General features: G+C 38.1%; 1 protein-coding gene across 2 annotated transcripts in view; it reads left to right on the forward strand.

The window, feature by feature from the left end:
• Window positions 1–27769, forward strand: part of RGL1 (ral guanine nucleotide dissociation stimulator like 1) — a 257827-nt gene that overhangs the window by 86688 nt on the left and 143370 nt on the right. For both annotated transcript variants that reach the window (XM_004469095.4, XM_058274849.1), the window contains exon 2: window positions 11706–11869. In XM_004469095.4, coding sequence (XP_004469152.1) covers window positions 11738–11869 — 132 coding nt within the window. In that variant the 5' untranslated portion in view covers window positions 11706–11737. The remainder of the gene's footprint in view (window positions 1–11705; window positions 11870–27769) is intronic.

Here is a 27769-nt window from a genome sequence, read left to right on the forward strand (position 1 = left end):
GGCTTCCTGCAGTCCTTCCTGTCTGAAATCCTTTAAGTCTGTCCATGCCCCTGTCTCTATCTCCGCACAGGAATCTTGATTCCTGATAGACGATTCTTTCTCTGCTTTCAGAAAGAATGGACAAGTGAGACAACTGATGCACTCCTCAGAATCTTGAGACCTCCTTGGCTGCCCAGAATTGTAAATAACACAATAGAAATGATGATTAGAGAAGTCTACCCTTGATGGTGGATTTGGGTGCTAAGGATTGTTGAGCACTTCCAAACACCAGTTTTGCAAAGCTCAGCGAATTTATAATTGACTATAAGCCAGAGAGTTTTGGGTTGTTCCTCAATAGTCAAAACTCAGATATTACATCCACGAATACTAAGGGTTATTATAAAATCATACTATTTGTTTGACTTTTGAATAGTGAATGAATAATATGGAAATAAATACAATATGTGAGGGACTCACAGAAATCACAACCTTTCATTGTTTTCTTTAGTAGCAAAATCCCCCAGCTCTACTGGAAAAATAATCCAATGCATTTTAGTTTTGCTTTCTATGCTGGGTGATTTGAGTACTTTAGATCTTAGCAGTCCTGTAGTCCATCTACTCATACTAAAGATGGGGCAACTGTGGCTGAGAAAGATGAAATGGTATGCCCAAGGCTTAGCAATGGACACAACCAAACCAGTGTCCACATAGAAGAGGTGGCATTGGATTGGGAAAAGTGGACATAATGGACAAAGGGTATGGGGAAAGGCAGGAAGAGATGAGAGGTGGAGGCGTCTTCGGGACATGGAGCTGCCCTGGATGGTGCTTCAGAGGTAATCACCGGACATTGTAAATCCTCACAGGGCCTACATGATGGAATAGAGGAGAGTATGGGCCATGATGTGAACCAATGTATATGAGGTGCAGAGGTGCCCAAAGATGTACTTACCAAATCCAATGGATGTGTCAGGATGATGGGAACGAGTGTTGTTGGGGGGGGGGAGAGGGGGGGTGGGGGGGTGGGGTTGAATGGGACCTCACATATATATTTTTAATGTAATATTATTACAAAGTCAATAAAAAAAAAAAAAAAAAAATAAAAAAAAAAAAAAAAAAAAAAAAAAGAATTAACTGTAGCCTTATGATTGAACCCAGATCTTCTGACTAGAATTTCAGTGACCTTTTACTGAACTGTTCTGAAACTTTGAGTAAAACTAAAATGTAAAGACTTTTCTTGATAGCCTTTTAGGTGGAAGATTTGAAGATAGTAGAAGAAAAAAGATAAACTTGTCTTATCTGGACAGGACCTCAGTTCCTTAGGAAGAAGGAGGATGGTAGGCAGTAATGGCTAAAAGACAAAAAATCATGGGAAGGGACTAGAACAGGGCAAATGCCAGACAGTTTCAAGATTAGAAGAAAGATGAATTGAGTTGAAAAACCAAAAGATTTCCTGGGGTAGAAGCAAGAGTTTATGTGCAAAAAGGGAAAATGTAGAAACACTTTATTATTAATAAATATGTTGGAATCTGCAGGGCCAGAAGAAAAGCATGGCCTAATAGATAAAGACAAGGAGCACCAAACCATTCTGGTAAGTTTCTGAATAGTAAACATTTATTTTTCCTTTAAAAATATTTAAACAGAAGAAGAGGGAGACGAAGAGCTAATGATTCTGAGGGATGTCTCATATGCTATTATCACAGAAAGGAAAATCAAACAGATTGACAGACATTAGTGAAATTCAGTTCCAAGCTCTTATTTTTCAAAGCTGCTTTTCAAAAAGATAATCAATAGGAGTTACGGATGGTTTTTATCAATGGCAAGAACAGACATTTGTAACGGCAAATTTTTGTTGTTCTTAGATTGTCACATAACGCTTCAGTTTTCAAGATCAGCCTCTGAGAAGCTGTTAATTCACTTAATAAAATTTCCATAAATTTACTGCAGTTTATTTACTGCTGTATTAGTCAGCCAAAGGGGTGCTGATGCAAAATACCAGAAATTGGTTGGTTTTTATAAAGGGTATTTATTTGGGGTAGGAGATTACAGATACCAGGCCATAAAGCATATGTTACTTCCCTCACCAAAGTCTATTTTTACGTGTTGGAGCAAGATGTCTGGCGATGTCTGCAAGATCTCTGCTGAGGGTTCAGGCTTCCTGGGTTCCTCTGGGCTCAGCTCCTGTTTTCTCCACAAGGACAGCGGTGGACTATGAGCCTCTCTAGGCTTTGCCTCTCTCCACAAGGTCAGCTATACACTATCAGGCAAATGGCTCTGTCTCTTTCCCCCGGGCTCCAGCTTAAGACTTCAGCATCAAACTCCAACATCAAAACTCCAACATTAAGAACCCTCAACTCCGTTCTTTGCCATGCCTTTTATCTGTGAGTCCCCACCCACCAAGGGGTGGAGACTCATTGCCCCAATCATAACTCAGTCATGCCCAGGTTATAGATCAGATTACAAACATAATCCAATATCTATTTTTAGAATTCATAACCATAACCATATCAAACTGCTACAACTGCATTTGTGTGTGTGTGTGTATACACAAATGCATGTATATATATATATAATTTCCATTTATCATTTTTGTTTGTCCTCTTTTAATATATTTACTTTTTAAAATCCATTTTCGGGATGATATCTATATCTCCTGTCTTAATTTGCCAGGTTGCTATGAAAATACCACAAAGCTTGACTTAAACAATATGTATCTATTGACTCACGCTTTTGAGGCTAGGAGAACTCCAAAATCAAGTTGCCAGCAAGGCAATGCTTTCTCCCCAAAGTCTGTAATATTCTGGTGCTGGCTACCAGTGATCAGTGGGGTTCTTTTACTTCTAATGGTTGCTTTGTATCACATGATGATGTCCTCTCCTTTCTCTTCTGCCTCCATGTGGCTTCTGCCTCTTCCATGTCTTTCTCTCACACCGGCTTCCTATTTCTTTTCTTTTTTAAAGATTTATTTATTTGTTTATTTATTTATTTCTCTCCCCTACCCTCCCCCCCCCCCCCCACTCCCACCCTGGTTGTCTGTTCTCTGTGTCTATTTGCTGCGTCTTCTTTGTCCACTTCTGTTGTTGTCAGCGGCATGGGAATCTGTGTTTCTTTTTTTTGTTGTTGCGTCATCTTGTTGTGTAAGTTCTCCGTGTGTGCGGCACCACTCCTGGGCAGGCTGCACTTTGTTTCGTGCTGGGTAGCTCTCCTTACGGGACACACTTCTTGCACGTGGGGCTTCCCTACACGGGGGACACCCCTGTGTGGCAGGGCACTCCTTGCGTGCATCAGCACTGCGCTTGGGCCAGCTCCACATGGGTCAAGGAGGTCTGGGGTTTGAACTGCGGACCTCCTATGTGGTAGACGGACGCCCTAACCACTGGGCCAAGTCCGCCACCCCTATTTCTTTTCCTTATATGGCCTCCAGGAATCTGGATTAAGATGTATCCTCATTCAATTTGGCCCCACACCTTAACTAACAATAATATCTTCAAGAGGTACTATTTAAAATGATTCCTTTTTTCTTGGGTACATAAGTCAATCAACCACATGTCTCTAATAAGAAAATTGCATTCCTATAATTATTTTGAAGTCCACTGGGTTTTATTTAATTTTAATTTATTTTTTTACGAGGCACTAAGAATTGAAACTGGGAACTCAGATATAGGAAGCAGGCACTTTACCACTGAGCTACCCATTGCCATCTACTATGCTTTAGCTATTGAATAAATTATATATATCTTACTAAATTTAACAATGCCATGTGTGATCATTTATATGCTATATAAAAATAATACACTTCTAGTTTAATGCAAAAAATTGAAATTAGAATATTACTATGGAATCTGAAATGTTTGTACTCATATTAATACTCATTTTTTCTTTTTTAGTTTATTTTTTAATACAGAAGTGTAAGTTTACAGAAAAATCATGCAGAAAATACAGTTCCCAATATACCCTCTATTATTAACACTTTACATTAGTGTGGTACCTTTGTTACAATTTATGAGTGAATTTTATTATAATTATATAACTATAGTTCATAGTTTACTGTAGAGTTCACTCTTCATGTTGTACAGTCCTTTTTTCTTTTTTAAAACCTGACTCATTACAAATATCTTATCTTTGAGCTCACTGTTTCTTTCTTCTGTCAGCTCCAATCTGCTATTAAAATCATCTAGGGCATTTTCCATTTCATTTATTGTGTCTTCATTTACAGGGTTTTAATTTTGTTCCTTTTAAAAATTTCTCTTTATTGAGATTCTCATATAGTTCACGATCATTTTCCGATATCCTTTAGTTCTTTCTTCATGTTTTCATTCATGAAATCTCCTTGAGTATATTGTATATTTATTTTTTAAAAAATTTTTGGTATATTCAAAGTCTGGTCTTCATTGATGGTTTCTGAGTTTTTGTTTTGTTCGATATGTCATCATTTGCTGTTTCTTTGTCTTGTAATCTTTTGTTGTACACTGTATATTTTAATATTTTAATGTGTTAACTCTGGAATTTAGTCCCTGAGCTTCTGTTCCTAAGTTTGTATTCAGCTAGTGGATTTCCTTGAGTGCCAGGAGCTAACAAAAACAAAAACACCTCTCACTGCCTGCATATTGTCTCTGTGTTGGCAGATGCACTCTTTCAGAGTTTAACTCTCCAGTGAATAAGATAGCCTGAGGTGAAATTGAAGTGCAGGGTCCTCTCTGTCTTTTCCAAGGGTTTGTACTTGCTAGCTTATGGCCTTAGGAAGCCTGTACCCTACCTCTGCCTCCACTGTACCCCCATGCCTTTCATAGAAATCCAAGTAATGTTCCCTCTATTCCTTATGAAGTAGACGTTCACACCATAGAGGGAGCTCTATTGTGTGTCTTAAAGTTGGTAATCTTTTGCCCCATGTTGCTTTGATTTAATTGTTTCTTATATTTTAGCTGCCAGCAAGCTGCTTCTGCCTTCAGGGCATGTTCTGGGAGGGTGGACCAGAGAAGAGTTTCTTGATTCAGTCTTTCAGGCTGCCATCAGATATAAGGGCACCAACATACAGGGACCCCATTATTCTAGTTTGCACATAGGGGATACTATGTGGGTACCCACAATGGGAGCACAGGCTGGCTCCACACATGCTAGCGAGGGAGTAGGAGAGGGATCAGCTTTACCTACCAATTTCAAAGCTGCGTTTTCTTCATTCTGCCCTTTTTTAGTTACTGAAACCCTTATAACTATTTTCTAGAGTGTTGAAGAAGTTGGCTCTTCCAGTTCAAAGATTCTAAGGGGCATTGTCACCCTGGAGTATCATACACTGCTATTTTATTCAAACTGTTTTCATTCACTTTTGGTACTTCATGATCATTTAAGATATGATGCCATCAATGGGTCCTTTGTTATGACCATGGAAAAGATTGTGACCTTCTCCAGTCAATGAGTGTTTTTGAAGAAACACTTTATTATCACACACACACATATATATATCATATGCATAGCATTAATAAATATTTTTAAAAAGAGGATACAGACTTAAAAACACAAATTTTAAAGAAATACATTTATTTAAGGAAATACATTTCTCACCAACTTTAACTGCTACCGATTTCTAAGACAACTAAGATCTATAAATTTTGATTTGAATGATCTTTGGATTTAGCTTACTTTAGAAATTTTAATTAAAAACACTTCAGCTTTGCTGGGAGTCTTAGGGATCTCGGACTTGAGGGCGAAGTGACCTCAAAAACCCTTACAATAGCTTTTCTCGTCCACAAATGGTTTCTCAGTATCAAGTGAGAACATCCTTCTTCCATTCCATCAGACTTGTTTCTTCCCTTTTCTTATTTTACTTTTCTGCTTCATGCAGCAGAGACAGCTACAATCATGCCCCTTTCACAATGAGAAAAAACAGTTCTCAAGCAACTTTCTGTTTTTAATTTTTATGAAGATGTTTGCTTCCATTTTCTCTGATCAGATCTTGCTTTTATGTTCAAATAGCTTCCTTTCCCCACCTCATTCTAACTTAAAGTTGACCTTGCATTCCAGGGGTTTAAAAACATCCTCTTTGGGTATTAGATGTTTCATGATGACAGTTCTTCAAAATTGATTCCAAAAGAGCTTATAAAGTTTATGATATTTTAGAACAGTTTTTAAATAGAATTGAAAATTTTGTCTTTTAGTTTTCTGTCATTTCATCCTATCAGATATCACTGTTGAATGGGCTCATGTTATTGGTATTTGCATGGAGGTTGGCTTGGAAGCCTAGACTGTATGTTATGAGAAAAGAAGGTAGTAGTTCAACACTAAAGTAAGAAGCACATTAGAGGTAGAAGAAAGTTCGCCTCCTGTTATGGTATAGCTTCTATTTAAATTCGGACAAAAAAAATGGCTCCACCAGATAGACTTCTAGTTCTTTTTATTAAATAGGTAGCTAATCTATAATCCATGATTTTTTAAAAGAAAGGGCAGAGAGGAACTTTAGATTTGAAGAGGAAAAAGATGAATCAGCAGCAGGACCAGCTCTATAACTTGTGGGGCCCAGTGCAAAATGAAAATGTGGAGTCTCCTTTTCAAAATTATGAAGAATTTCAAGACACTGACAGTGGACCTTTTTTTTTTTAAGATTTATTTTATTTATTTCTCTCCCCTTCCCCCCCACCGATGTCTGCTCTCTGTGTCCGTTCGCTGTGTGTTTTTCTGTGTCAGCTTGCATTATCCAGCAGCACTGGGAAACTGCCTCTTTTTTGTTGTGTCATCTTGCTGCATTGGTTCTCCATGTGTGTGGTGCCACTCCTGGGGGGGCTGTGCTTTTTTCATGCAGGGCAACTCTCCTTGCGGGGTGCACTCCTTGTGCATGGGGAGCCCTTGCGTGGCACGGCACTCCTTGTGCAGCAGCACTGAGTGTGGGCCAGCTCACCACACGGGTCAGGAGGCCCTAGGAATCGAACCCTGGGCCTTCCATATGGTAGATGGATGTTCTATCAGTTGAGCCACGTCTGCTTCCCAACAGTGGAACATTAAGCCAAGCTTGGGGCCCTTCTGAGCACAGGCCCTGTGTAACTGCCCTGGTCAGAAGTTGGCATTGGAGTAAAAAGCAAAAGGAATGATCTGTTTTCTCATTGTTTCTCTTTCCTCTCTCTATTCTTCCCTTACTTACATACTCATCAGAAATGACCATCTCTCAAGAGGGCACTCTTGTGCCAATTAGCTAAGACCCAGATACTTAAGCCTCATAGTGTGTCCATGGGGGAAGGGGAGCAAAAGGGAGGCCCCATTCCATTGTGATGGGAGAGGGGTTGCAGAAAGTCTGCTCAAATTACTTAGTAGAGAGAGTACAACCTCTGCAGCTCTGCAACTTTCTAGCAGTGTAGTAATGCTACTTAACCTCTCTGAATCTCACTTCTCATTACTGTAAAATGGTGCTATCTACCTCGTAGGGTTATTGCAGGGATTAAAGAGAATGTAGAAAATACCTAGCACAGTGATTGGTATGCAATGGGAACTTACTTTACATTGTATAAGTGGTCAGTTTCTGTGAGTGAGGTGATGTACAAAGGATAGGTGAAAAAAGTGCTCAAGTTTTAGATAGGGTGGAGAACCTCAAAATGCTTAAAGAGCCTAATAAGTGCTGGCTGCTCTCTGAATCCTTCCTTAGTTCTCAAGAACTTTGGAATGGTTTACAACTTGGAATTGCATCTTGCTGCATAACAGGGTAAGAAGCTAGCTGAGGGAAGTCAGTACACAGTAGAGTTCAGTATCCAACACTGAAAATTTGCCAACTTTTGCTCAGACTGAGGAGAAAGCAACAAATGGGCAGACAGTAGGGTAAGAGCAGTGGGATTGCTGGGATAGATTACATTTATAGATGTTACACTGTTAGTCTCGAGATTTTGTAGTCTATTTCATCCATTTATTTTTCCATTATATATAAAAAGGATACAGCTAAAACCATTTCATTTAATTTCTCTACTTTGATTTACTATTTGTTGTTTACAGTACTATCTTCAATAACAACGATGGTATTTCCTTCCCTACTAATCTGGCCTGTTTGCATTTTGTCTGTTTATTTTAATTTACTTTTTTTGGACTGAAATCTCTACATGATTCATCTTTGTTTATTTCTTTGCATGTATGTGTCAGTATCATTTAATAGCTTGTCCACCCAGAAGAATTTTGATTATTAATTGTAAAGATTTGGCTTCCTGGTTCCTAATGTGAGTATATTAACTGCTTCATGTTTCCTAGTACTTCACAGTGGTTTTGGTTAATAGTTTTCTTATCACTGCTTTCTGCAAGTAGGTGGGCTTGCTCTTCCTGGCTTTCAGGTAGAACATGTGAGACCCCAAAGCAGAATAGTAGCTACTTTGCAGAAGATTGATTTACTCTAATCCTCTGATCCACTCCTCTTATCAGTCCCTATTTCCATTTACTTTTATTTGGGCAGTAGGTTATGAGAGCATAAGACCTGCTTTTTACAGACATGCTCAATTCCCTGCAGACTTTTCCATAAAAACTTAGTCAATTGTTAACTAACGAGCAACTACTGCATGCAGTATTAGCGGTTTGGGGGTGCATAATGAATGTTAGACTTGACCCTTTCTTAGGAAGAGCTTATAGCCTGTTAAGTTAATAAAAAAGTTAAAGATAAATGGCAACTTGAATTTTGCATCTGTAATTTGAATAGATTAGATCTACTTTCTCATTTTCACTGGATTCTCATTTATTTCCTGACTATATTAACTAATTCATCAAACATTTATTTAGTGTTTACTATCATATGGCACCATTTCTAGTCTCAAGGAGCTTTTATGACTAAAAGGTGGAACTAGAGTTGAAAACAAATAAATATAATAAAGCTTTATAGGTAACATGACAGAAATCTGTCTAGAGCACACACATAGAGTAACAAAGGATGGAGGGCTCTATTCTCTTGGGGTAGGGAATGGGGGGAGATGGCACAAACAAAGGGTAAAGGTCAAGAAGCTAAATGTGTTTGGGAACCATAAGCTCTTTCAAATGCCTGAAACAGAGTGTGATAGAAGAGGCAACAGAGGATGAGATGGGAAAGGAAAAGGTGGAGGAAGCCAGGCACAAAGGACCTTAAATACCATATTAAGGAGTTTGTATTTTATTCTCTAGGAAAGGTTTTAAGTAGGTGGAGCATTTTTATCAGATTTGCCTTTTAAGAAAATTATCCTAAGAAGGATAGACTAAGGAGAGTAGAATGGAGGCAAGGAGGCAAACTTGCTGACTCAGGCAAGATCTGATGAGGTGTTTTTGTTTTTTTATTATTTTTTTTCATATTATAATAAATGTTATTTTTAGAGAAATTTTAGATTACAGAAAAGTTACTTCTAGAGTACAAGGGAATCTTGTATAACCCACACCCTCTCTGTCCCACATTTCCCCGTTATAACATCTTATAATAGTGTGATACATTTGTTACAATTGAATAGATATTGAAGTATTACTAAGGTTTATAGTTTACATTATAGTTTACACTTTTCACTGTTCAGTTTTATAAGTTTTGCTAAAATGTATAATGGCCTGTATCCATCATTGCAATATCATGCAGAACAATTCCAATGCCCTAAAAATGCCCTATGTTCCACCTATTATTTCCTTTCCCTCCCCTCAGAACCCTGGTAACCACTATCTTTATATTAATGCTGTAATTTCTTCTGTCACTACAATAGTAATAAGTCTATTTTGATCAATGGGTACATTCTTCCTTATGTTTCCTCATTCCTCAATCATGAGGATTTTGGGGTGATGATGCCCACTCTGCTTCAGATTGAGAGGGGCTTAGATCTTATGAGGCAGATGGAAGGAACTGTTGCTGTGCATGTAGTTGTAGATACTCTTTGTTTTTTGGGATGGGGATTGTCCATCATCATTTTGTTAGATGTCCTGGGCAAGTCCAGTGAACTGGAGAGTAGGCATTAGCTGCAACTCTGCTGAGATTCAGGGTTCAACCAGCATATGAACAGACAGATGATTTAAATCTCTGGGACATATATTTAATGTATATAGTGCTAATTATAGGTTCAAATAAAAGGGGTAGAAGAATCATGTGTAGGGAAATTATAAATGAGTCTAACTCTGTTATACTGGGGAGATAGATGATGATATATTCCATGTTAAGGCCTACCGACAGGCAGTGATTTCATGGGGTTGTGTCCCTTGCCTATAATGATGTCTCTAGAGCCCTCAGGGGCACCCCTGTTTGAAACTTTGTTTATTGTGGCAGTTAGTGAGATCTGCCTGAGACATGAAAAAGGGTATCTGAAATGACCTCCCAACTCCCTTTGAAATCTCTTAGCCATACAAACTCTTTTGTATTTAATGTTTCCCCCTTTTGATCAAGGTCTTCCAAATGCCTCACTGGTTGATGCTTGGTATTAATCCCTCAGTGCCAGGGAGGCTTATCCCTGGGAACCATGTCCCATGCCTGGGAGTAGTGACTTTATTTGCTGAGTTTGGCTTAGGGAGAGGCCACATTGGAGTAACAAGGCAGTTTTTGGAAGTAACTTACAAACATTAGTTATTATTAGGCTAAGTTTCAGTTTTAAAAGAATAAGGCTCTTAAGTACAAGCATTAATATTGAGGGCTTGACATATTGATCTATTTTCTTTTATTAGGAACTTTGGAGATTCTTGCCACTCTATTTGAGAATGTAGCAGGCCTCCCCAGGATGGGAGTTTAATATTTTGTTGGTTTTTGTGTGGGTCTCCAGCACTGAGAAAATACTCTATGATAACATGGACACATTCATATTCCATAGAGAAATGCTCCAGGTGCATCATTCCATATCCATTCCCCCAACATCAATACCCTACACCAGTGACCCTCCCCTGACAGACATACCAAAAGAACACTCCCATATTTGTATTCTCAACTACAGCCCTTGGTCTCCCCAGTTTTCACCTGTTCCTTCCTCCAGCCCTCCAGCCCTACCTCCATGGATAGTGCAACTTGCCCCACCCCTAAACTGACATTCCAGCACCCTCACCCCACTCACATCACTGTATCCCTATCACCCCTGTCCACTGCCAAACTGCCACCATCCATCTTATCACAGATTCTGTCCAGATTGAGCATTGACCCACCACTTTCTACTCACTTTATCTTTCCTGGTAACCTATCTTCCAGACTCCACCTCTGTAAGTCTGCTCAATATCCTTAGTTTATATCAGTGAGATCATGCATTATCTGTCCTTTAGTGAATGATGCAGTTTAGAACAAGTCAATGGTAAATAGTTTGAGAAAGATGTCAAAGGAATAGAAATCTCTGAATTGATAACAATTTTTAAACATTACCTTCCCAGCAGCTACCGATGAAACTGAGGCCCAAGAAAGTAACTCAGCCAATAAATATGAAAGAAAATCTTACTCTCACTAGTGTTATTACTGAACACTACTTTGGGTTTTTGCCTTACATCCACCCATTTCCATCTCTCCCCCTGAGTATGCCAGAGCAAAGTTGAAAAGACGATATAACAGGCAGATGACGCTTTTTGTTTTACTTTAAAAGTTATGTCACTGCTGCCATAATCAAATTGGCAAATTCTGGTTTACCTCCAGAAACTTGCATTAAAATACCAATAATGAGTATTTATAATATAAAAGTTGATGCCTACTGTGATACTGTCTTCAGTGGTCTGTAGTCACAAATCAAATGTGATAATTTGCTTTCATATCTCTTTTTATGTCATTTAACCTTTTAACCTGGGCTACACTTTATTCTCCCACACAGGTCCGTAATGCCTCCTGCCTGGCTGTTTCAAGATGGAGGGGAAAACTATGGGAGAACTTACTCAAGTGGTATCTAAATTCAAACACTCTACCAAGGTAGAAAGCACGGGACACTGGCTGGTAGAAGATAATGTTCGGATATGGGAAGTTTTAAAGACAGAGGAGGTAAGAAAACTCTAAAAGACATGGCATATTGGTAGATTTGGTCATACCTGATACTGTGATTCTTAGTGTAGCCAGGACCACAGGCTTTACAGAAAGATACCAGCCCCTATTTTTAACATTTTACATTATGTGGTACCTTTGTGACAATTAATGAGAGATATTATAATTTTGTACTATTAATTATAGTCCATAATTTATATCAGGGTTCACTGTATTGTACAGTCTTGTGATTTTTTTAAAAAAATTTTATTCTAGCAACATGTATACCACCTAAAATTTTCCCTTTAACCGCATTCAGAATATAATTTAGGGATGTTAATTATACTCACAATGTTGCATTATCATTCCACTATACGTTACCAAAACTTTTCTAAGCAGAAACTCTGTACCAATTAAGAATTAACTCCCCTTTCCCTACCCCCACCCCAGCTCTTGGTAAACTTTGTCTAGTTTCTGACTCTGTGAATTAGATTATTCATGTTATTCCACATGAGTTCAAGATCATAAAATATTTGTCCTTATGTGGCTGGCTTATTTCTTTCAACATGATGCTGTCAGGGTTCATTCATGTTGTTGCATATTTCCAGACATCATTCCTTTTTATAGCTGAATTCTACTCCATTGTATGTATATACAACATTTTGTTTATACACTCATCCCTTGATGGAAACTTGGGTTGCTTTCATCTTTTGGCAACTGTGAATAATGCCATCAGTGTACAAATATCTGTTTTGAGTTCCTTCTTTCACTTCTCTGAGGTATATATCTGGAAGTGGGATTGCCAGGTCATATGGTTGTTCTAATACTTAACTTTCTAAGGTACTGCCAAACTCTTCCATAGTGACTGCACCATTTTACATTCCCACCAACAATGAATGAGTATTCCTATTTTGCCACATCCTCCCCAACATTTATTTTTTGTTTTTATTAATGGTTGCTATTCTAGTGGGTATGAAATGCTTCCTCATTGTGGTTTTGATTTTCATTTCCCTAATGGGTGATGATATTGAGATCTTTTCGTGTACTTTTTGGTCATTTGTATAACTTCTTTGTAGAAATTCTATTCAAGTCTTTTGCCCATTTTTTAACTGGTTGTTTGTCTCTTTGTTGTTGGCATTGAAAGATTTTAAAAATAAATTCTGTTTATTAAATCATCAGATATGTGGTTTCCAATATATTTTCCTTTCTGTAGGTTGTCTTTTTACTTTCATGATGAAGTCCTTTAATGTACGAAAGTTTTAAATTTTTATGGCGTCCTATTGACCTATTTTTTATTTTGTTGCTAATGCTTTTGTTGTAAAATCTAAGAAACCATTGCCTAACACAAGGTCCTAAAGATGCTTCCCTACAGTTTCTTCTAGGAGTTTTATAGTCCTGGTTCTTATATTGGAGTCTTTGATCCATTTTCAGTTGATTTTTGTTTATGGTGTGAGGTAGAGTCCACCTTCATTCCTTTGCATATGGATATCTGGTTTTCCCAGAACTATTTGTTGAAGGGACTAGTATTTCTCAAATAAGTAGACTTGGTGCCCTTGTCAAAAATCAATTGGCTATAAATATGAGGACTTATTTCTGAACTCTCAGTTTGATTAAATTGGTCTATACGTCTGTCCTTGTGCCAGTACTATGCTGTTTTGACTGCTGCAGCTTTGTAGTAAGTTTTAAAATCAGTAAATGTGAATCCATCAACTTCATTCTTCTGTTTTAAGATGTCTTTGGTTACTCAGGGCCCCTTACTCTTCCAAATAAATTTGATGATTGGCTTTTCCATTTCTAAAACAAAGCTGTTGGAATTTTATTTGGGTTTGTGTTGAACCTGCAAATTACTTTGGGTAAACTGACATCTTGATAAGATTATTTAGTCTTCCAATCCAATAGCATGGTATGTCCTCCCACTTATTTAGGTCTTCTTTGATTTCTTTTAGCAATGTTTTTTGGTTTTCTATGTAAAAATCCTTTACATCTTTGGTTAATTAAATTTATTTCTAGATATTTGTCTACTTTAGTTGCTATTGTAAATGGAATTGTTTTCTTGGTTTCTTCTTCAGATTGCTCATTCTAGTGTTTGGAAACACTACTGATTTTTGAGTGATGATCTTGTACCCTACTACATTGCTGAGTTCATTTATTGTTTTGGGTTTTTCAGGATTTTTTATAAAAAGGATCATGTCATCTTCAACTAGGGATAGTTTTACTTCTTCCTTTCCAATTTAAATGCCTTTTATTTCTTTCTTTTGTCTAATTGCTCTGGCAAGAATTCCTAGTATAATGTTGACTAGCAGTGGTGACAGTGGACATCCTTGCTTGTTCCTGATCTTAGAGGGAAAACTTCCAGTCTTTCATCATTGAGTATGATGTTTGCTGTGGGTTTTTCACATTTACCCATTATCATGTTGAGGAAGCTTCCATCTATTCCTAGTTTTCAGAGTTGTTTTTTTTTTTTTATCAAGAAGCAATGCTGAATTTTGTCAAATGCCTTTTCTTCATTAATTGAGATGATCATGTAGTTTTTTCTCCTTCATTGTGTTAATGTGGTATATTACATTAATTGCTTTTCTTATCTTGAACCAACCTTGCATGGCTGGGATAAAATCCCACTTGATTTAGGTGTATAATTCTTCTGATGTGCCATTGCTAGCATTCTGTTGAGGATTTTTGCATCTATCTCAATAAGGGATATTGATCAGTAATTTTCCTTTCTTGCAGTATCTTTACTACAATAGGGTGATGTTGACCTCAGAGAATGAGATAGGGAGTATCCCTCAACTTCCAAATTTGAGAAAGGTTGAACAATATTGGTATTAATTCTTCTTGGAATATTTGTTAAAACTCACCTGTGAAGCCACCTTGCATGGACTTTTCTTTGTTGGCAGGTTTCTAATTACTGATTCAATCCTTTTACTTGGTATTGGTCTCTAGAGATCTTCTGTTTTTTCTTGAGTCAGTATAGGTAATTTGCTTGTTCCTAGGATTTGTCCATTTCATCTAGGTTATCTAATTTGCTTGCATAGAGTTGTTTATAGTATCCTCTTGTAATCCTTTTTATTTCTGTGGGGTCATTAGTAGTGTCATCCTATCACTTATGATTTTAGTTACTTGCATCCTTTGTTTTTTTCTTTGTCAGTCTAGGTAAGAGTGTGATAATTTTACTGATCTTTTCCAAGAACCAATTTTTCATTTATTTGATTCTCTATATTGTTTTTTATTCTTTATTTCTTTTATGTTCACTCTAGTCTTTGCTATTTCCTTCCTTCTGCTCACTTTGGGTTTAGTTTGCTCTTCTTTTTCTAGATCCTCCAGTTGTGAGATTAGGTCTCTTATTTGAGAGCTTTCTTCTTTTTCAATGTAAGCATTTAGAGCTATAAATTTCCCTCTCAGCACTGCCTTTACTGCATCCTATAAATCTTCGTATGTTGTGCTTTCATTTTCATTCACCTCAAGATTCTCTAATTTCTCTATAATTTTTTATTTGACACATTAGTTATTTAAAAGTGCATTGTTTAGTTTCCACAAATTTGTGAATTTTCCAGTTCTCCCTCTGTTATTGATTACCAGCTTCATTCTCTTGTGACCAGAGAAGAAACATTGTATGATATTGATATCTTTAAATTTATTGAAACTTGTTTTGTGACCTAATATATAGTCTATCCTGGAGAATGATCCATGTGCAGTAGAGAAGAATGTATATTCTGCCACTGTTGGGTGAAGTGTTCTATATATGTTTGTTAGGTCTGGTTGGTTTAGAGTATCATAAAAGTTTTTTATTTCCTTATTGATCTTCTGACTAGATGTTCTATCCATTATTGAAAGTGGTGTATTAAAGTCTCCTGTTATTACTGTAGAACTGTCTTTTTTTCCCTTAAAATTTGTGAATATTTTCTTCATGTATTTTGGGCCTGTGCCATTAGGTACATATATATTTATAATTGTCATGCCTTCTTTTTGAATTGACCTATTTAGCAGTATAGTGACCTTCTTGCTACTCATAACTGTTTTTGACTCAAAGTCTATTTTATCTGATATTAGGGTAGCTACCCCAGCCCTCTTTTGGTTGCTATTTTCATGGTATATATTTTTTTCCATCCTTTCATTTTCAGACTACCTACATCTTGAGTTTAAGGTGAGTCTCTTAAGCAGCATATACTTGTGTTATGCTTTTTTTTAAAAAAAAGATATATATACTTTATTAATATAATTTTAAAAATTTTATTCCCCTCCTCCCCCAGATGGTTCTCTCATCTGACTGCTCATTGTTTGCTCATCTTCTCCAGGAGGCACTGGGAATCGAACCCAGGACCTCCCACATGGGAAAGCAAGTGCCCAACAGCCTGAGCCACATCTACTCTCCCCAGACTCCTGTGTTGCTACTTGTGGCATCTGCTCATTTAGGTATCTACCCATTGCAGCAGTGTGGCACCTGCTTGTCTTCTTTAGGAGGCCCTGGGACCTGAACCCCTGACCTCCCATGTGGTAGGCAGGTATCCAACTGGTTGAGCCACATCTGCTTCCCTGAGTTATGCTTTTTTATCCATGCTGCCAAACACTGCCTTTTGACTGGAGAGATTAATCCATTTACATTTAAAGTGACTGTGGATAATGCAGGACTTTCTTCTGCCATTGTGCTATATTGTCTTTGTAAGTCAAATTCCTTTTTTGCCCCTCAATTCTTCCCATAATCTTATTTCATATTTATCTGATTATTTTTATCATACCATTTTGAGTACCTTCTTATTTTTTTTCTGTATATATATTTCATATATTTTCTTTGTGATTACAACGGGGCTAAAATTCAACATCCTATGTCTATAACCATCGGATTTGATTTGATACCAACTTAACTTCAATAGCATAAATCTACCCTGGTCCTATACCCCTCTGTGCACTCAACTTTTTGTTGTACTTGTTACAAATTATATCTTTATATACCATATTGATTTATTATTACTATTTATTCATTAGCATTATTCAATATGTAAGAAGTAAAAAATGGAGTTACATACCAAAAAGTACAATACATTACTACTGATATCTGTAGTTCTCCATATGGTTACCTTTAGTGGAGGGCCTTATTTCTTTATGTTGCTTCAATCTACTGTCGAGTGTCCTTTCCTTTCAGTCTGAAGAACTCTCTTTAGCATTGCCGGTAGCACAGGTCTATTGGTTCAAACTTCTTCAGTTTTTGTTTATCTGAGAATATGTTAATCTCCCCCTCATTTTTTAAAAGACAATCTGGATATAAAATTCTTGGTTGGAAATTGTTTTCTCTCAGCACTAAGTATTTCATCCCACTGCCTTCTTGCTTCCTTGGTTTCTGATGAGAAATTGGCACACAAATCTTATTGGTAGCCCCTTATACATAACACATTACTTTTCTCTTACAGCTTCCAGAATTCTCTCCTTGCCCTTTGACAGTTTGACAGTTTGACTGCTCTGGAGCTGGGCATATTTCTCTTCAGGTGTATCCTGTTTGGTGTTGGTTGGACATCTTGGATGTACATGTTCACATCTTTTGCTAAGTTCAGGCAGTTTTCTGCTATTATTTCTCTAAATATTCTTTCTGCCACTTTTTCTCTCTTTTATCCTTCTGGGACTCCTGTAATGTATATATTGGTACATTTGATGGTATCCTGCAGGTCTCTTAGGTTATTTTTGCTTTTTTGAATTATTTTTTCTTTCTGCTCCTCAACCTGACTCATTTCAATTATTTTGTCTTTGAGATCACAGATTCTTTCTTCTGCCAGCTCCAGTCTTCTCTTGAAACCCTCCAAGGAATTTTTCATTTCACTTATTGTGGTCTTCAATTCCAGTAGTTATGCTTGGTCTCTTTTAAAAATTTCTCTCTCTTTATTGAGATTATTATATTGTTTGTTCATTGTTTTCCTGATACACTTTAGTTCCTTCTATTTTCCTTCATCTCCTTGTGCATATTAAGGATTTTTTTCCCCTAAAGTCTTTGTCCAGTATATCCAGTGTATTCTTCTTTGTTGATATTTTCTGGATTTTTAATCCTCTTCCTTTGAATGGGCCATCCTTTCCTGTTTCTTTATCTTGTAATTTTTTTTTTTTGTACATTTTAGTATTTTAAAGGGTTAACTCTGGGATTTAGTCCCTGAATTGTCTGTTTATTGGGTTTATATCCAGCTGGTATTAAGGCAGAGATTTCCTTGAATGCCATGAGCCAACAAACGCAAAAAACCAATGCAAAAAACACCTTTCAGTCTTTGAAAATTGGCTTTGTGTTGGCTGGTGCTCTTCTTCAGAGTTCAGCCCTCCTATCAGGAAGGTTGGCCTGAAGTGAATACAAAGTGCAGGGTCCTCCCTGTCTTTTCCGAACCTCTGTAATGTCTTGGGCTTGTGCTTGCTAGTGGCATTAGGAGTTCCCCTGCTTATAGGGATTTGAATATCCCTCTACTCCCTATAAAATAGGCTTTCTGCCTGTCAGATGTGCTTGACTATACGACTTAAAATAGGTAAGGCTTTTCCAAGGCTATTTGACTTCATTGTTTCTTTTATTGCTTTAGCTGTCCCAAGCTGTTTTTGCCTGGAATGCAAATTTGGGGTGTCGATGGGTGAACCTAAGAGTCAGTCTTCCCCAAACCAGAACAAGTCCAGGGGACCCTCAGTGGGAGCCCAGGTCAGCTCCACACTGTGCTGGGGAGCGGGTGAGGGATGGGACAGGAAGGGTGCCAGAAGCTTCTCCTATGGCTTTTTGAAGCTTTGTTTTCTGATTTGGCACTTGCCCTGGTAATGCGGCCATTTAACTGTTTTCTGTAGGTTTAAGGATGGGGACTGTATTTAAGACTCCTCTGACACTTTTGCCTGAGGTGGTCTGGAGCAATGGCCTCCCTCAGAGCCAAGCTTCCAATGAAGTAGCTCATCAAATGTAGTGAGCAAGGATCAGATTGCACACACCCAGATCTTGGGAAACAAAGTCTTTATATTCCACCCTGGCAGCAGCAAGCTGGCTCAGGGCCTGGGTTTGATGATTCTTCTGCAGCCAGCTGTGAGGCTGGGGATGGGGAATGGTAGCCATTGCATGGAGAGTGTAACTCACCAGTATTTACCATGACAATTTACCAGCCTCTTCCTCTAGCTCTTCTCTGAGGCTGCACAGAGTCCTACTAGACCAGGGGTTCTTAACCTTTTTATTCCACAGACCTCTTTGTCAGTCAGGTGAAAACCACAGACTCTGTCTCAGAATGTAGCAGCAGAGGGTTTCATGACACACAACACTGGCATGTCTTTAAATTTTAGGATTATTCAAAATTATATTTTACAACTTTTCCATAATTTCAATACCTGATAACCTAACACTGTTTAGTATCTGTTAAAACGGTCATTTTAGGCAAACATCTAGAAATTTGAGTTTCCCTATGGCATCATAAAACCATCTCTGCCATCCTTACCAACCTTTTTCCAGGCGGTTATCCACTGCACTCAGAACACGCTGTAAATAGGTAATTTTTAACTCTTGGATTGACACGCAGATTACAGCAGTAGATCAGGATTCGTGTCCTTTCTGAAATTTGGTGTCTTTCCTGGAATTGTACATAGAGTCACGTGGACTTCAGATCCTAGAAACCTAGCGGCAAAGGGAAAACATATAATGTATGCAGACATTTGCAGACATCGCTAGGATCACAGACGGGTATATGCCACAAAATCAGCACCTGAAAACCATAAACGTTGATTGCATGGGTCAACAAACTCATGTGCCTAATTTACATTTGTACTCAGTGTGTCTACTTATGCTAAATATAGCCTAGTTACAAAAAGTTATGAATTCTCAAACTAACCAGTTTTGTAAAATTTTAACAATCAATGAAAACAACTTACCTACTTTCACTTATTTACTAACAAACACTTGTAGACAGGGAAATACTTGAATGTAATGTAATCACTGGGCAACCAAAGTGAGAATGCTCAACTTCACCGTTTGGTAGCTGAACAACTACTACACATTGAGTTGCCAGCACAGATTAGGTAATAAACAGATTTCTTGAGCTGGCAGGAAAAGTACATTCATTTCCTCTGTGCAACAAAAGTGGCCATGTTGTCTGGATAAAATGTGCAAGTATCTTTGTATTTATCACAAAAGACAATTTTGACCTGTCATTTTTCATGTGTTGGTTATTAATTTTAATGTCATAACTGTGCTTTTTTTATATGACTGGTTACCTAAAAACGTGGCTGACATCATGGTTAACAAATTTTCAACACAAGTGGCTTGGTGGAAATTGCTAATAATCATGCAGCATGTGTTGAATGTGTTGTGTATTTCAGGCGTGTTTTGTTTCGTAAGGTTATGTTTTTCACTTTGTATTTTAAAAATTTTCATTATAGTTAACATTAATTATAACTGTGCTTAGTGAAATTTTCAGTGTCTATAACTTGTGCCAAACCTGTGATTTATCCTCGCAAATGGTGCCCCTATATGTCAAAAGATCAAAGACACTGTGAGCTCTCCTGTTTGTTACCTATTCTGTGTTGCCAAGTACGTCGCACAATAGCTTGTACACAGCAGGACTGTGACCACGTGTGATCTGGCATCGGGTCTAACAACTACCGTAATTTTGAAGTATCAATGAGCATAAGCAATTTTTTGAGATAGGCAATAACTGTAATGCAATATGAAATGAATACTACTGTAAATTATTGCTACATTCGTAAGTGAAGGAAGTGCTAGATTTCAGTAAGAGGTCTGAGAAATTATAAGTTGTTTTTTTTCAATTCAAGTTCATGGACCCCTCTTTAAGAACCCCTGTACTAGACTCTCAAGTTTCAAAATAGTTTACCAAGACAGTTTTTCCCAGTTAAATAGTTGTTTGGGTAGAAGAACTGATGCTTGGACCATCCCACTCCATCATCATCCCATAATTCTTTCCTTGAACTCTTTCTTAAAGGAAAAGTAAAGAAAATGATTTTTGTAAGGGGAAACAATACATTGCTTGAACAGGGAAAACTGTGTAAAGAAGAGTGTTAGAGAGGATGTACTGCAGTTTAGAATACCTGTTGCAGGAGAATAATGGCGAGAGATGAAGCTGAGAGGAATCAAATAATGAAAAGCCTTATGTAACCTTACTCAGAAATTTAGAAATTATCCTTTCGGTATTGGGAGTAATGAAGGGTTTTAGGTAGGGGTGCTGACATGTTCCAGATTTGTTATTTTAGAAATGCTACTGTCAGACGTGAAGGATGGCCTAGTATTTTCCAAAACCATTCTCGCCCACATTGGTCTGTCTCTTCTCTGTCTACGCTATGCTAATTTGTCAATGTGCAACCCAGGGATTATTGTGGTGGAGGTGTTCTCTTTTTTATGATGGGAATTATTTCTCTCCATTTAAACTGTCTTCATTCTACTACTCTTATAACACCCAAAGCACTGGCATATTGCTGGACATGGGTTGAAATATATACATGATGATTGCTTGAGCAATCATATTCATGATTTTAAGATAATATGTTGTTTCTCTAAATTGTAACATCAACCAAAATGTTTCCATTTCTGGGTACAGAGGTGATTCATTTGATTCACCATTGGATAGCACTAAGTGGTAGTGATTTTTTTTTGTTTAAATTACTGACTTACATTGCATTTGAGTCACTCATCACGAACCAGAACTATCTGTGTTCAAGTCCTTACACTGAACACAGATAAGCAATGTTTTCTATGGCTATAGAACAGAGATGTTCTCTGTGTGAAATTTAACTAGTGAATGCCTGTTTCAAGCCTGGATGTATAACCTTTTCCTTCTCTATCCAGCTCAGAAATGGGGCCTCACATTGTAACATCACATTCTTGGAAAAGGAAATAGTAATGTGTCATGCATGCTTTGGTGATTAAATCATACTCAGCTGAGGGACAGGAAGAGGGAGAACTTTTTAAAAAAGAAATTGGATGACAATTTGGACAAGCAGTGGGGGTGCATTGTGTTAAATTGAAGAGCCAGCTCTTTACTGAACTTAACTTTAAGGTGTGGTTTGATAACAGTGCTAGGGTTCTTTATGATTCTGAATGACTTTCTTTCAATTTCTGCCACAATTTTTAATATGAGGTAAAGTGATAAAAATTTACTGACTAGGAAGTTATTAATACATAAGAATATATTGAAACATAAGCCTGAGATGAGTAAAGAAGACATATTATCAGTAGTAATAAAGTAGAGTTTTGGGACTGAGAAATATTCATTTGGGGTCTGTAAGGAAGGGTTATTGAGTACTTACTCTGGGTCAATTTATTTAGCACTTCCATATTCATCAATCTATTTCTCACAGCCATAGGTATATTTTAATTTTACTCATAAAGATATTGAATATTAGAGGTTAAAGGATATGCCCAAAGATACATAGCTGGTAAGTGGCAGAGGAAGATTCAAACTCATTTGTCTCTCTTCAAAATTTTATACTCATATTTCCTCTTGAAGCTGTCTACCAACATTGTTTAAATCAATCTGATTCTACATTTGGCTTTGCTGCTTAGACCGCAACCAATCCTGACCAGATCAGTAACTTCAGCTCAATCACAGGTACTAATCTTGCTTTCCTAGAGCTTGGATCTGGAATGTCTAGAGTGAATAAACTCCTAGGTGGCCATGGGTCATAACCTTTTTCAGTTTCTCAAAATGTTGGCCCAGTTTGTGTGACTTGGCTTGCATCTCATTTCCTCCATATAGTACCCCACTGTCACATGGAGACTGCACCCCTGCCCTTAACTCCATTCCAGTTAATTGGAGCCCTAAAACTCCACTGAGCTCTGTGCAGTGGAGTTCTATTTTGCATGACTGAGCTCTGCTCTACAGAATGAAAGCCATTGGAGTCTTAATTTGAACAGTCTGATTGAGTTTTCCTATGCCTTTGAGGTACTGTTCACCTAACAGTCTCCTATCATCGTGGGGGCACAAACCTGTAATCAGGGCAGTCTCTTTAGATCCAATCTATCCACTTATGTCTTCTTATTCTTTTCCCCTGGCCCGTGTTGCCAGAACCCCAAGTTGCCTGTGTTTAAAACAATTTGAGTTATGGCATGATGTTTCCAATAAGTGTCATAATCCAAAGTGGGCTACTCAGGATATCAAAACTTTTGTTTTGGTTAAATTTTCAGTGCTGGTTTTAGAAGGTGCTTGAGTATCACCTCCTAGGGAAAGAGGTTCCTGGTAGTAGCCCTCCTGTGTGGTCACATAACACCGTTCTTATGTCTCTCATAGGACCCATCACCAGAATAATATTTGTGTGTTTACATATTGCTGTCTCAAAACTAGAATGTAAGCTCCCCATGGGTAAGGCCTCTGTCTTATTCATCTGTATTTATCAAGTATTACTCAAAGTATCTGGCATATAGAAGGTACTTAATATTTTTTAATAGAGAGATTGTATACTGTATGGAGTAAGGGTAGATGCTGGGGCCTGACCGGCTGTGTGATCTTGGCTAATATATTTTTTTGTCTTTATTTATTTTTTTAATGTTACATTAAAAAAATATGAGGTCCCCATATACCCTCACCTCCCTCACCCCACTCCTCCCCCCATAACAACAACCTCCTCAATCATCATGAGACATTCATTGCATTTGGTGAATACATATCTGAGCACTGCTGCACCTCATGGTCAGTGGTCCTCATCATAGCCCACAGTCCACCCAGTGGGCCATGGGAGGACATACAGTGACTGGTAACTGTCCCTGCAGCACCACTCAGGACAACTCCAAGTCCCAAAAATGCCCCCACATCACATCTCTTCTTCCCATTCCCTACCCTCAGCAGCCACTATGGCCACTTTCTCCACACCAATGCCACATTATTTTAATCTCTCTGCACTTCAGTTTTCTCATCTGTGAAATGGGTATATGTACTAAAGGGTTGTTGTGAGAATTAATTGAGTTACAATATTTAACGTGCTTAGAACAGTGCCTTGTACGTGATAAATAGTAGATGTAGACTTTTCTTGTTGAATGAGTCGTTGGGTGGAAGAGCAGAAATGTTACACCACCTTGCCCCACCATTTGTACACAAGTTACTTTTGATGCTTGCTGCCTGAATTCAGGATTTCCCCCATATACTGGAAGGCCATACACTCTAGAATGCTTTCTATTTTTTTAAAGCCTGTAGAATTTGAACTGGCAAACACAACTGCCTGAGTCCAGGGAGATTACCCTCACTAAGATCCATACAGGGCGATCTTTCAGGATGGAAGATAACTGACCACATCTAAATAACATTGTGTTGTGATATACCAGTTATTTTGGGGGACCAGATGTGGTGTCAGAACCACTAAGCTCTACTCCTTCCTTTATCCGTGTGTGGCAGTAGGGGATAAGTTAGCACACAATTAGCAGTGTGTTCCTTAGGAGAAGTGTTCATGAACAGGGTTAACAGGCTGGTTTATTTTGCTCAGATGACTGCTACTGGAATGGGAAAGGCCAATACCTTGAAGAAGATAAAATAAGACAGGACTGACACGTAGAGAGCTTTCTCCTGTAAAAAGCTCTTCGGCATTTGCAGCCAGTTTTGCCTGTTCTGCTTGGCTCCCAGTCCTGGAATGAACTTTGTCTTTACCTTACTGGATAGGAACATTTCTTTGCTTTTTGTTATAGAGAGCAAAGGAAACCTCAGCTAAATTTTGTTTAAAAAAATGAGAAGAAGGAAAAAAAGAACAATTTCTTGAGAGTCGGGAAATCATTCATTCATGGGGGATTGCATTAAATCATAGTCTAAGGTCTCCAAGAAGAAATAGTTCTGAGTCAGCCCACTGCTCTCCAAAACGTGTTCCCCATGAACCTCAGGGTCTCTTTTCATATCTTTGAAAACTCCATTGCATCAGGAGAGGCTTGGTATCAGTAATAAAGAGGCAAAGGGGGAAGCGGACATGGCTCAACTGATAGGGCATCTGTCTACCATACGGAGGGTCCAGGGTTCGCTCCCCAGGGCCTCCTGACCCGTGTGGTAAGCTGGTCCATGCACCGTGCTGCTGTGTGCAAGGAGTGCCGTGCCTGCAGGCACCCCACATAGGGGTGCCTCATGCGCAAGGAGTGCGCCCTGCAAGGAGAGCCACCCCACGTGAAAAAGCACAGCCCACCCAGAGTGGCGCCGCACACACAGAGAGCTGATGCGGCAAGATGACGCAACAAAAAAGAGATGCAGTTGCCCAGTGCTGCTGGGTAATGCAAGCAGACACAGAAGAACACACAGCACGTGGACACAGAGCAGACAATGGGAGGGAAGAGGAGAGAAATAAATTAAAAAAGAAAAAAAAAAAAAAAAAAAAGGAGGCAAAGGATGCACGGAAAAAAGCTTACAAACTAAAATTGTTCTCCCAAAGGGAAGGGAAGTATTTTCTGTCCTTTAGACTAATCTCTCTTTACGGGGGCAAATATGAGGAGAAAATGACTTTATTTAAAATTTTTTTTGGCTTACAAATACGGGGTGTTTGGGAGAGGTTGAACCCCTTTCCATGTCAGTAAATAACTCATTCAAAAGCTCATTCTTTCTCAGGGGCGCCAAAGAGGCAGTAATTAAAAACCTTTACTAGAACTTTTCCCCCATGACCTGGAATCTGAGAAATATCTGGTATATTTAATGAAAAACCCTGGTCTAGGAATCTAGGGAACTTTGTAGAAGTTTCCTAAGAAAGGAAATTTCAGAAAGGTAGAAGGGGGAGATGTGGCTGATAAGAAAGGGTTAGAATCTTTTAAAAAATTACACTCTGATATTGCACAGCCTATGCACAAGCTGCGGTCTCTGTTTAGAACGACACTGTTCCCTCCCCTTTCCTACCTCATTCCTACTTATCCTTCAGATTCTGGAAAATTTCCTTAATCTCCACAGTGCAAGTTTGTGCCCTTGTCATTTTTTTTTCTTCCTTTTTTTAGTGCTCTGTGCTTCCTTTATGTACATTTATCACAATGTATGGCAATAACTTGTTCTATTTTCTTCTCTAGTAGACTATAAACTCCTAACATGAGAAAGTGTGTCTGTCTTACTGAAAAACATGTGTCACAACAATGTTGGTATGTTTGTTGAATGAATGAGTAGTGAAAGAGCAAAGGAACAGATAGATAAATAACTACCTTGGCTTGCTGATGCTTCGTCCAAGAGAAGCACCCAAGTGACAGGATTTCTGGGGATTAGTGGAGTTTTCTCTGATGTATGAAAGGGCAGGCTCAAGGCTCAGAACCATATGTTTTTTTCTGTGGCTTGTACTTACCAATAATAGGAACCATTACAATTTTACGGGATTTCTGAGAAATTTACAACATATGTGTATAGTAAAAAACACAGTGACAACAAAAGCAAATAGCCTGATGGGAAGAGTCCTCAGTAAGCAGATCTGCCTCTCCTCTCATTCTTACTTACCCTTATGGCCAGTACATGCTTACCAACTAACTCATTGTTGTTTAAAAACATTCATTTAAAATAGGATGGATGTAATGCAAAAACAAATCTGAATCATTTCAGAGTCTAACAGAAGCTAAAAATGGCAAAGAGACGTGAACCATTGTAATGGAAGAATCATACTCTATCAAGATGGGAAGAGAAGTTATTTCTGAGGACAAGATGAGAGTGGCAGAGGCATGGGAAAGCCAAACAAGTCAAGATTTCAAATGGAGACAAGAAGTGTTCTCATTTATTGAGAGAAGCCTCAACTGCTGACAGTACTGTCACAGTGAGAATAATTCCCAAACACCCCGACTTCCTGGAAGAAGTGCAGCAAGCCCCTTGATGCAAAATACATGTACAAGAGAGACAAGTATTTCCTATATGGGCTGGGAACAAAGTGTTCTCCATTTTCTGAAGGGAGTTAGAGACCACAAGGAAGAAGGTGCAGAGATTTAACTGTATGAGATCTGAGCTATTGAGTCAGGAGGGTGCCAACCATTAGGCAACCATAAAAATTTAAACTGGGAAGATTAACAGAGAAAAGAGCCAAAGTATTCAGCCCTAACTTTCATACATTTTGTTAATTGTAAAAACAAAAATATGTAACACTGAGGAAATCCTAAGGAACAGACAGTGTTTAAATGTGACTCGTAAATATCTGGTTTCCTTGTGAAGCCCACAACCACAACATTGCAGTCATTGTAGGACCCGGAGAAACATTCTGAATGTGCCTTGTCCTCTGTCCTCCTTAATCTATGAGAGTCTATTCAGCCTTTTAGTACTTTTTTCTTAATTTGCCTTGATGGTTGCATGTTTCTCTTGTAGTGGAGAACTTTCCATAGAATTATATCATCACTTAAATTACTATTCTCCAGCTAAATTAACCAGAAGGTGTACAAATGCAGTGTCCTGGTTAACTTAATTTTCTGAACATTTATAAATTAGAAGCACACAACCCATAGTAGGTACTTATTTGATGTTTGTTAAATAAATGGATAACTTATGTGAAAGCACATTCTCTGGCTCAAAAATGGAGAGTTCCCTCCAGACATGGATAGAATTTGAGGATCTAGGCAATAAGAAGAAAATTCCCATGGATTTTGGATTTAGACAAAATTTGGTTGGAACATGGTTCTGACACTTTCTGGCTGTATTACCTTAGGCAGGAGTTAACCCCCTAAGCCTCAGTTTCTTTATCTATAAAATCTTCCCCTTATGGGGAAGTTGAATATGCAATGTAAATAAAACATCTAGTGCAATGCTTGGCACATAGCAAGTGCTTTATATTATTGTTTGCATTTTTCTCCACTCTAGTTAACTCAGGATGGAAGTTCCATTTCCTACATATTTTCAAACTAAGAACTTTCATCAAGGGATTGAAGCTGTCCTGAGCCAAGTGCACCAGCTCTGCATGTCACCAAACAGAAGATATTAGCAGTAGCTTTTAAAATATTCTCTTGGACTTGGAGAGAAACAGACATGATGTTTGGGAACCTAACTTTTAAGTAGATAAGCTTTGCAATAGAAA

Source organism: Dasypus novemcinctus, chromosome 13 (assembly GCF_030445035.2).
Source record: "Dasypus novemcinctus isolate mDasNov1 chromosome 13, mDasNov1.1.hap2, whole genome shotgun sequence".
Lineage (NCBI taxonomy): Eukaryota > Metazoa > Chordata > Mammalia > Cingulata > Dasypodidae > Dasypus > Dasypus novemcinctus.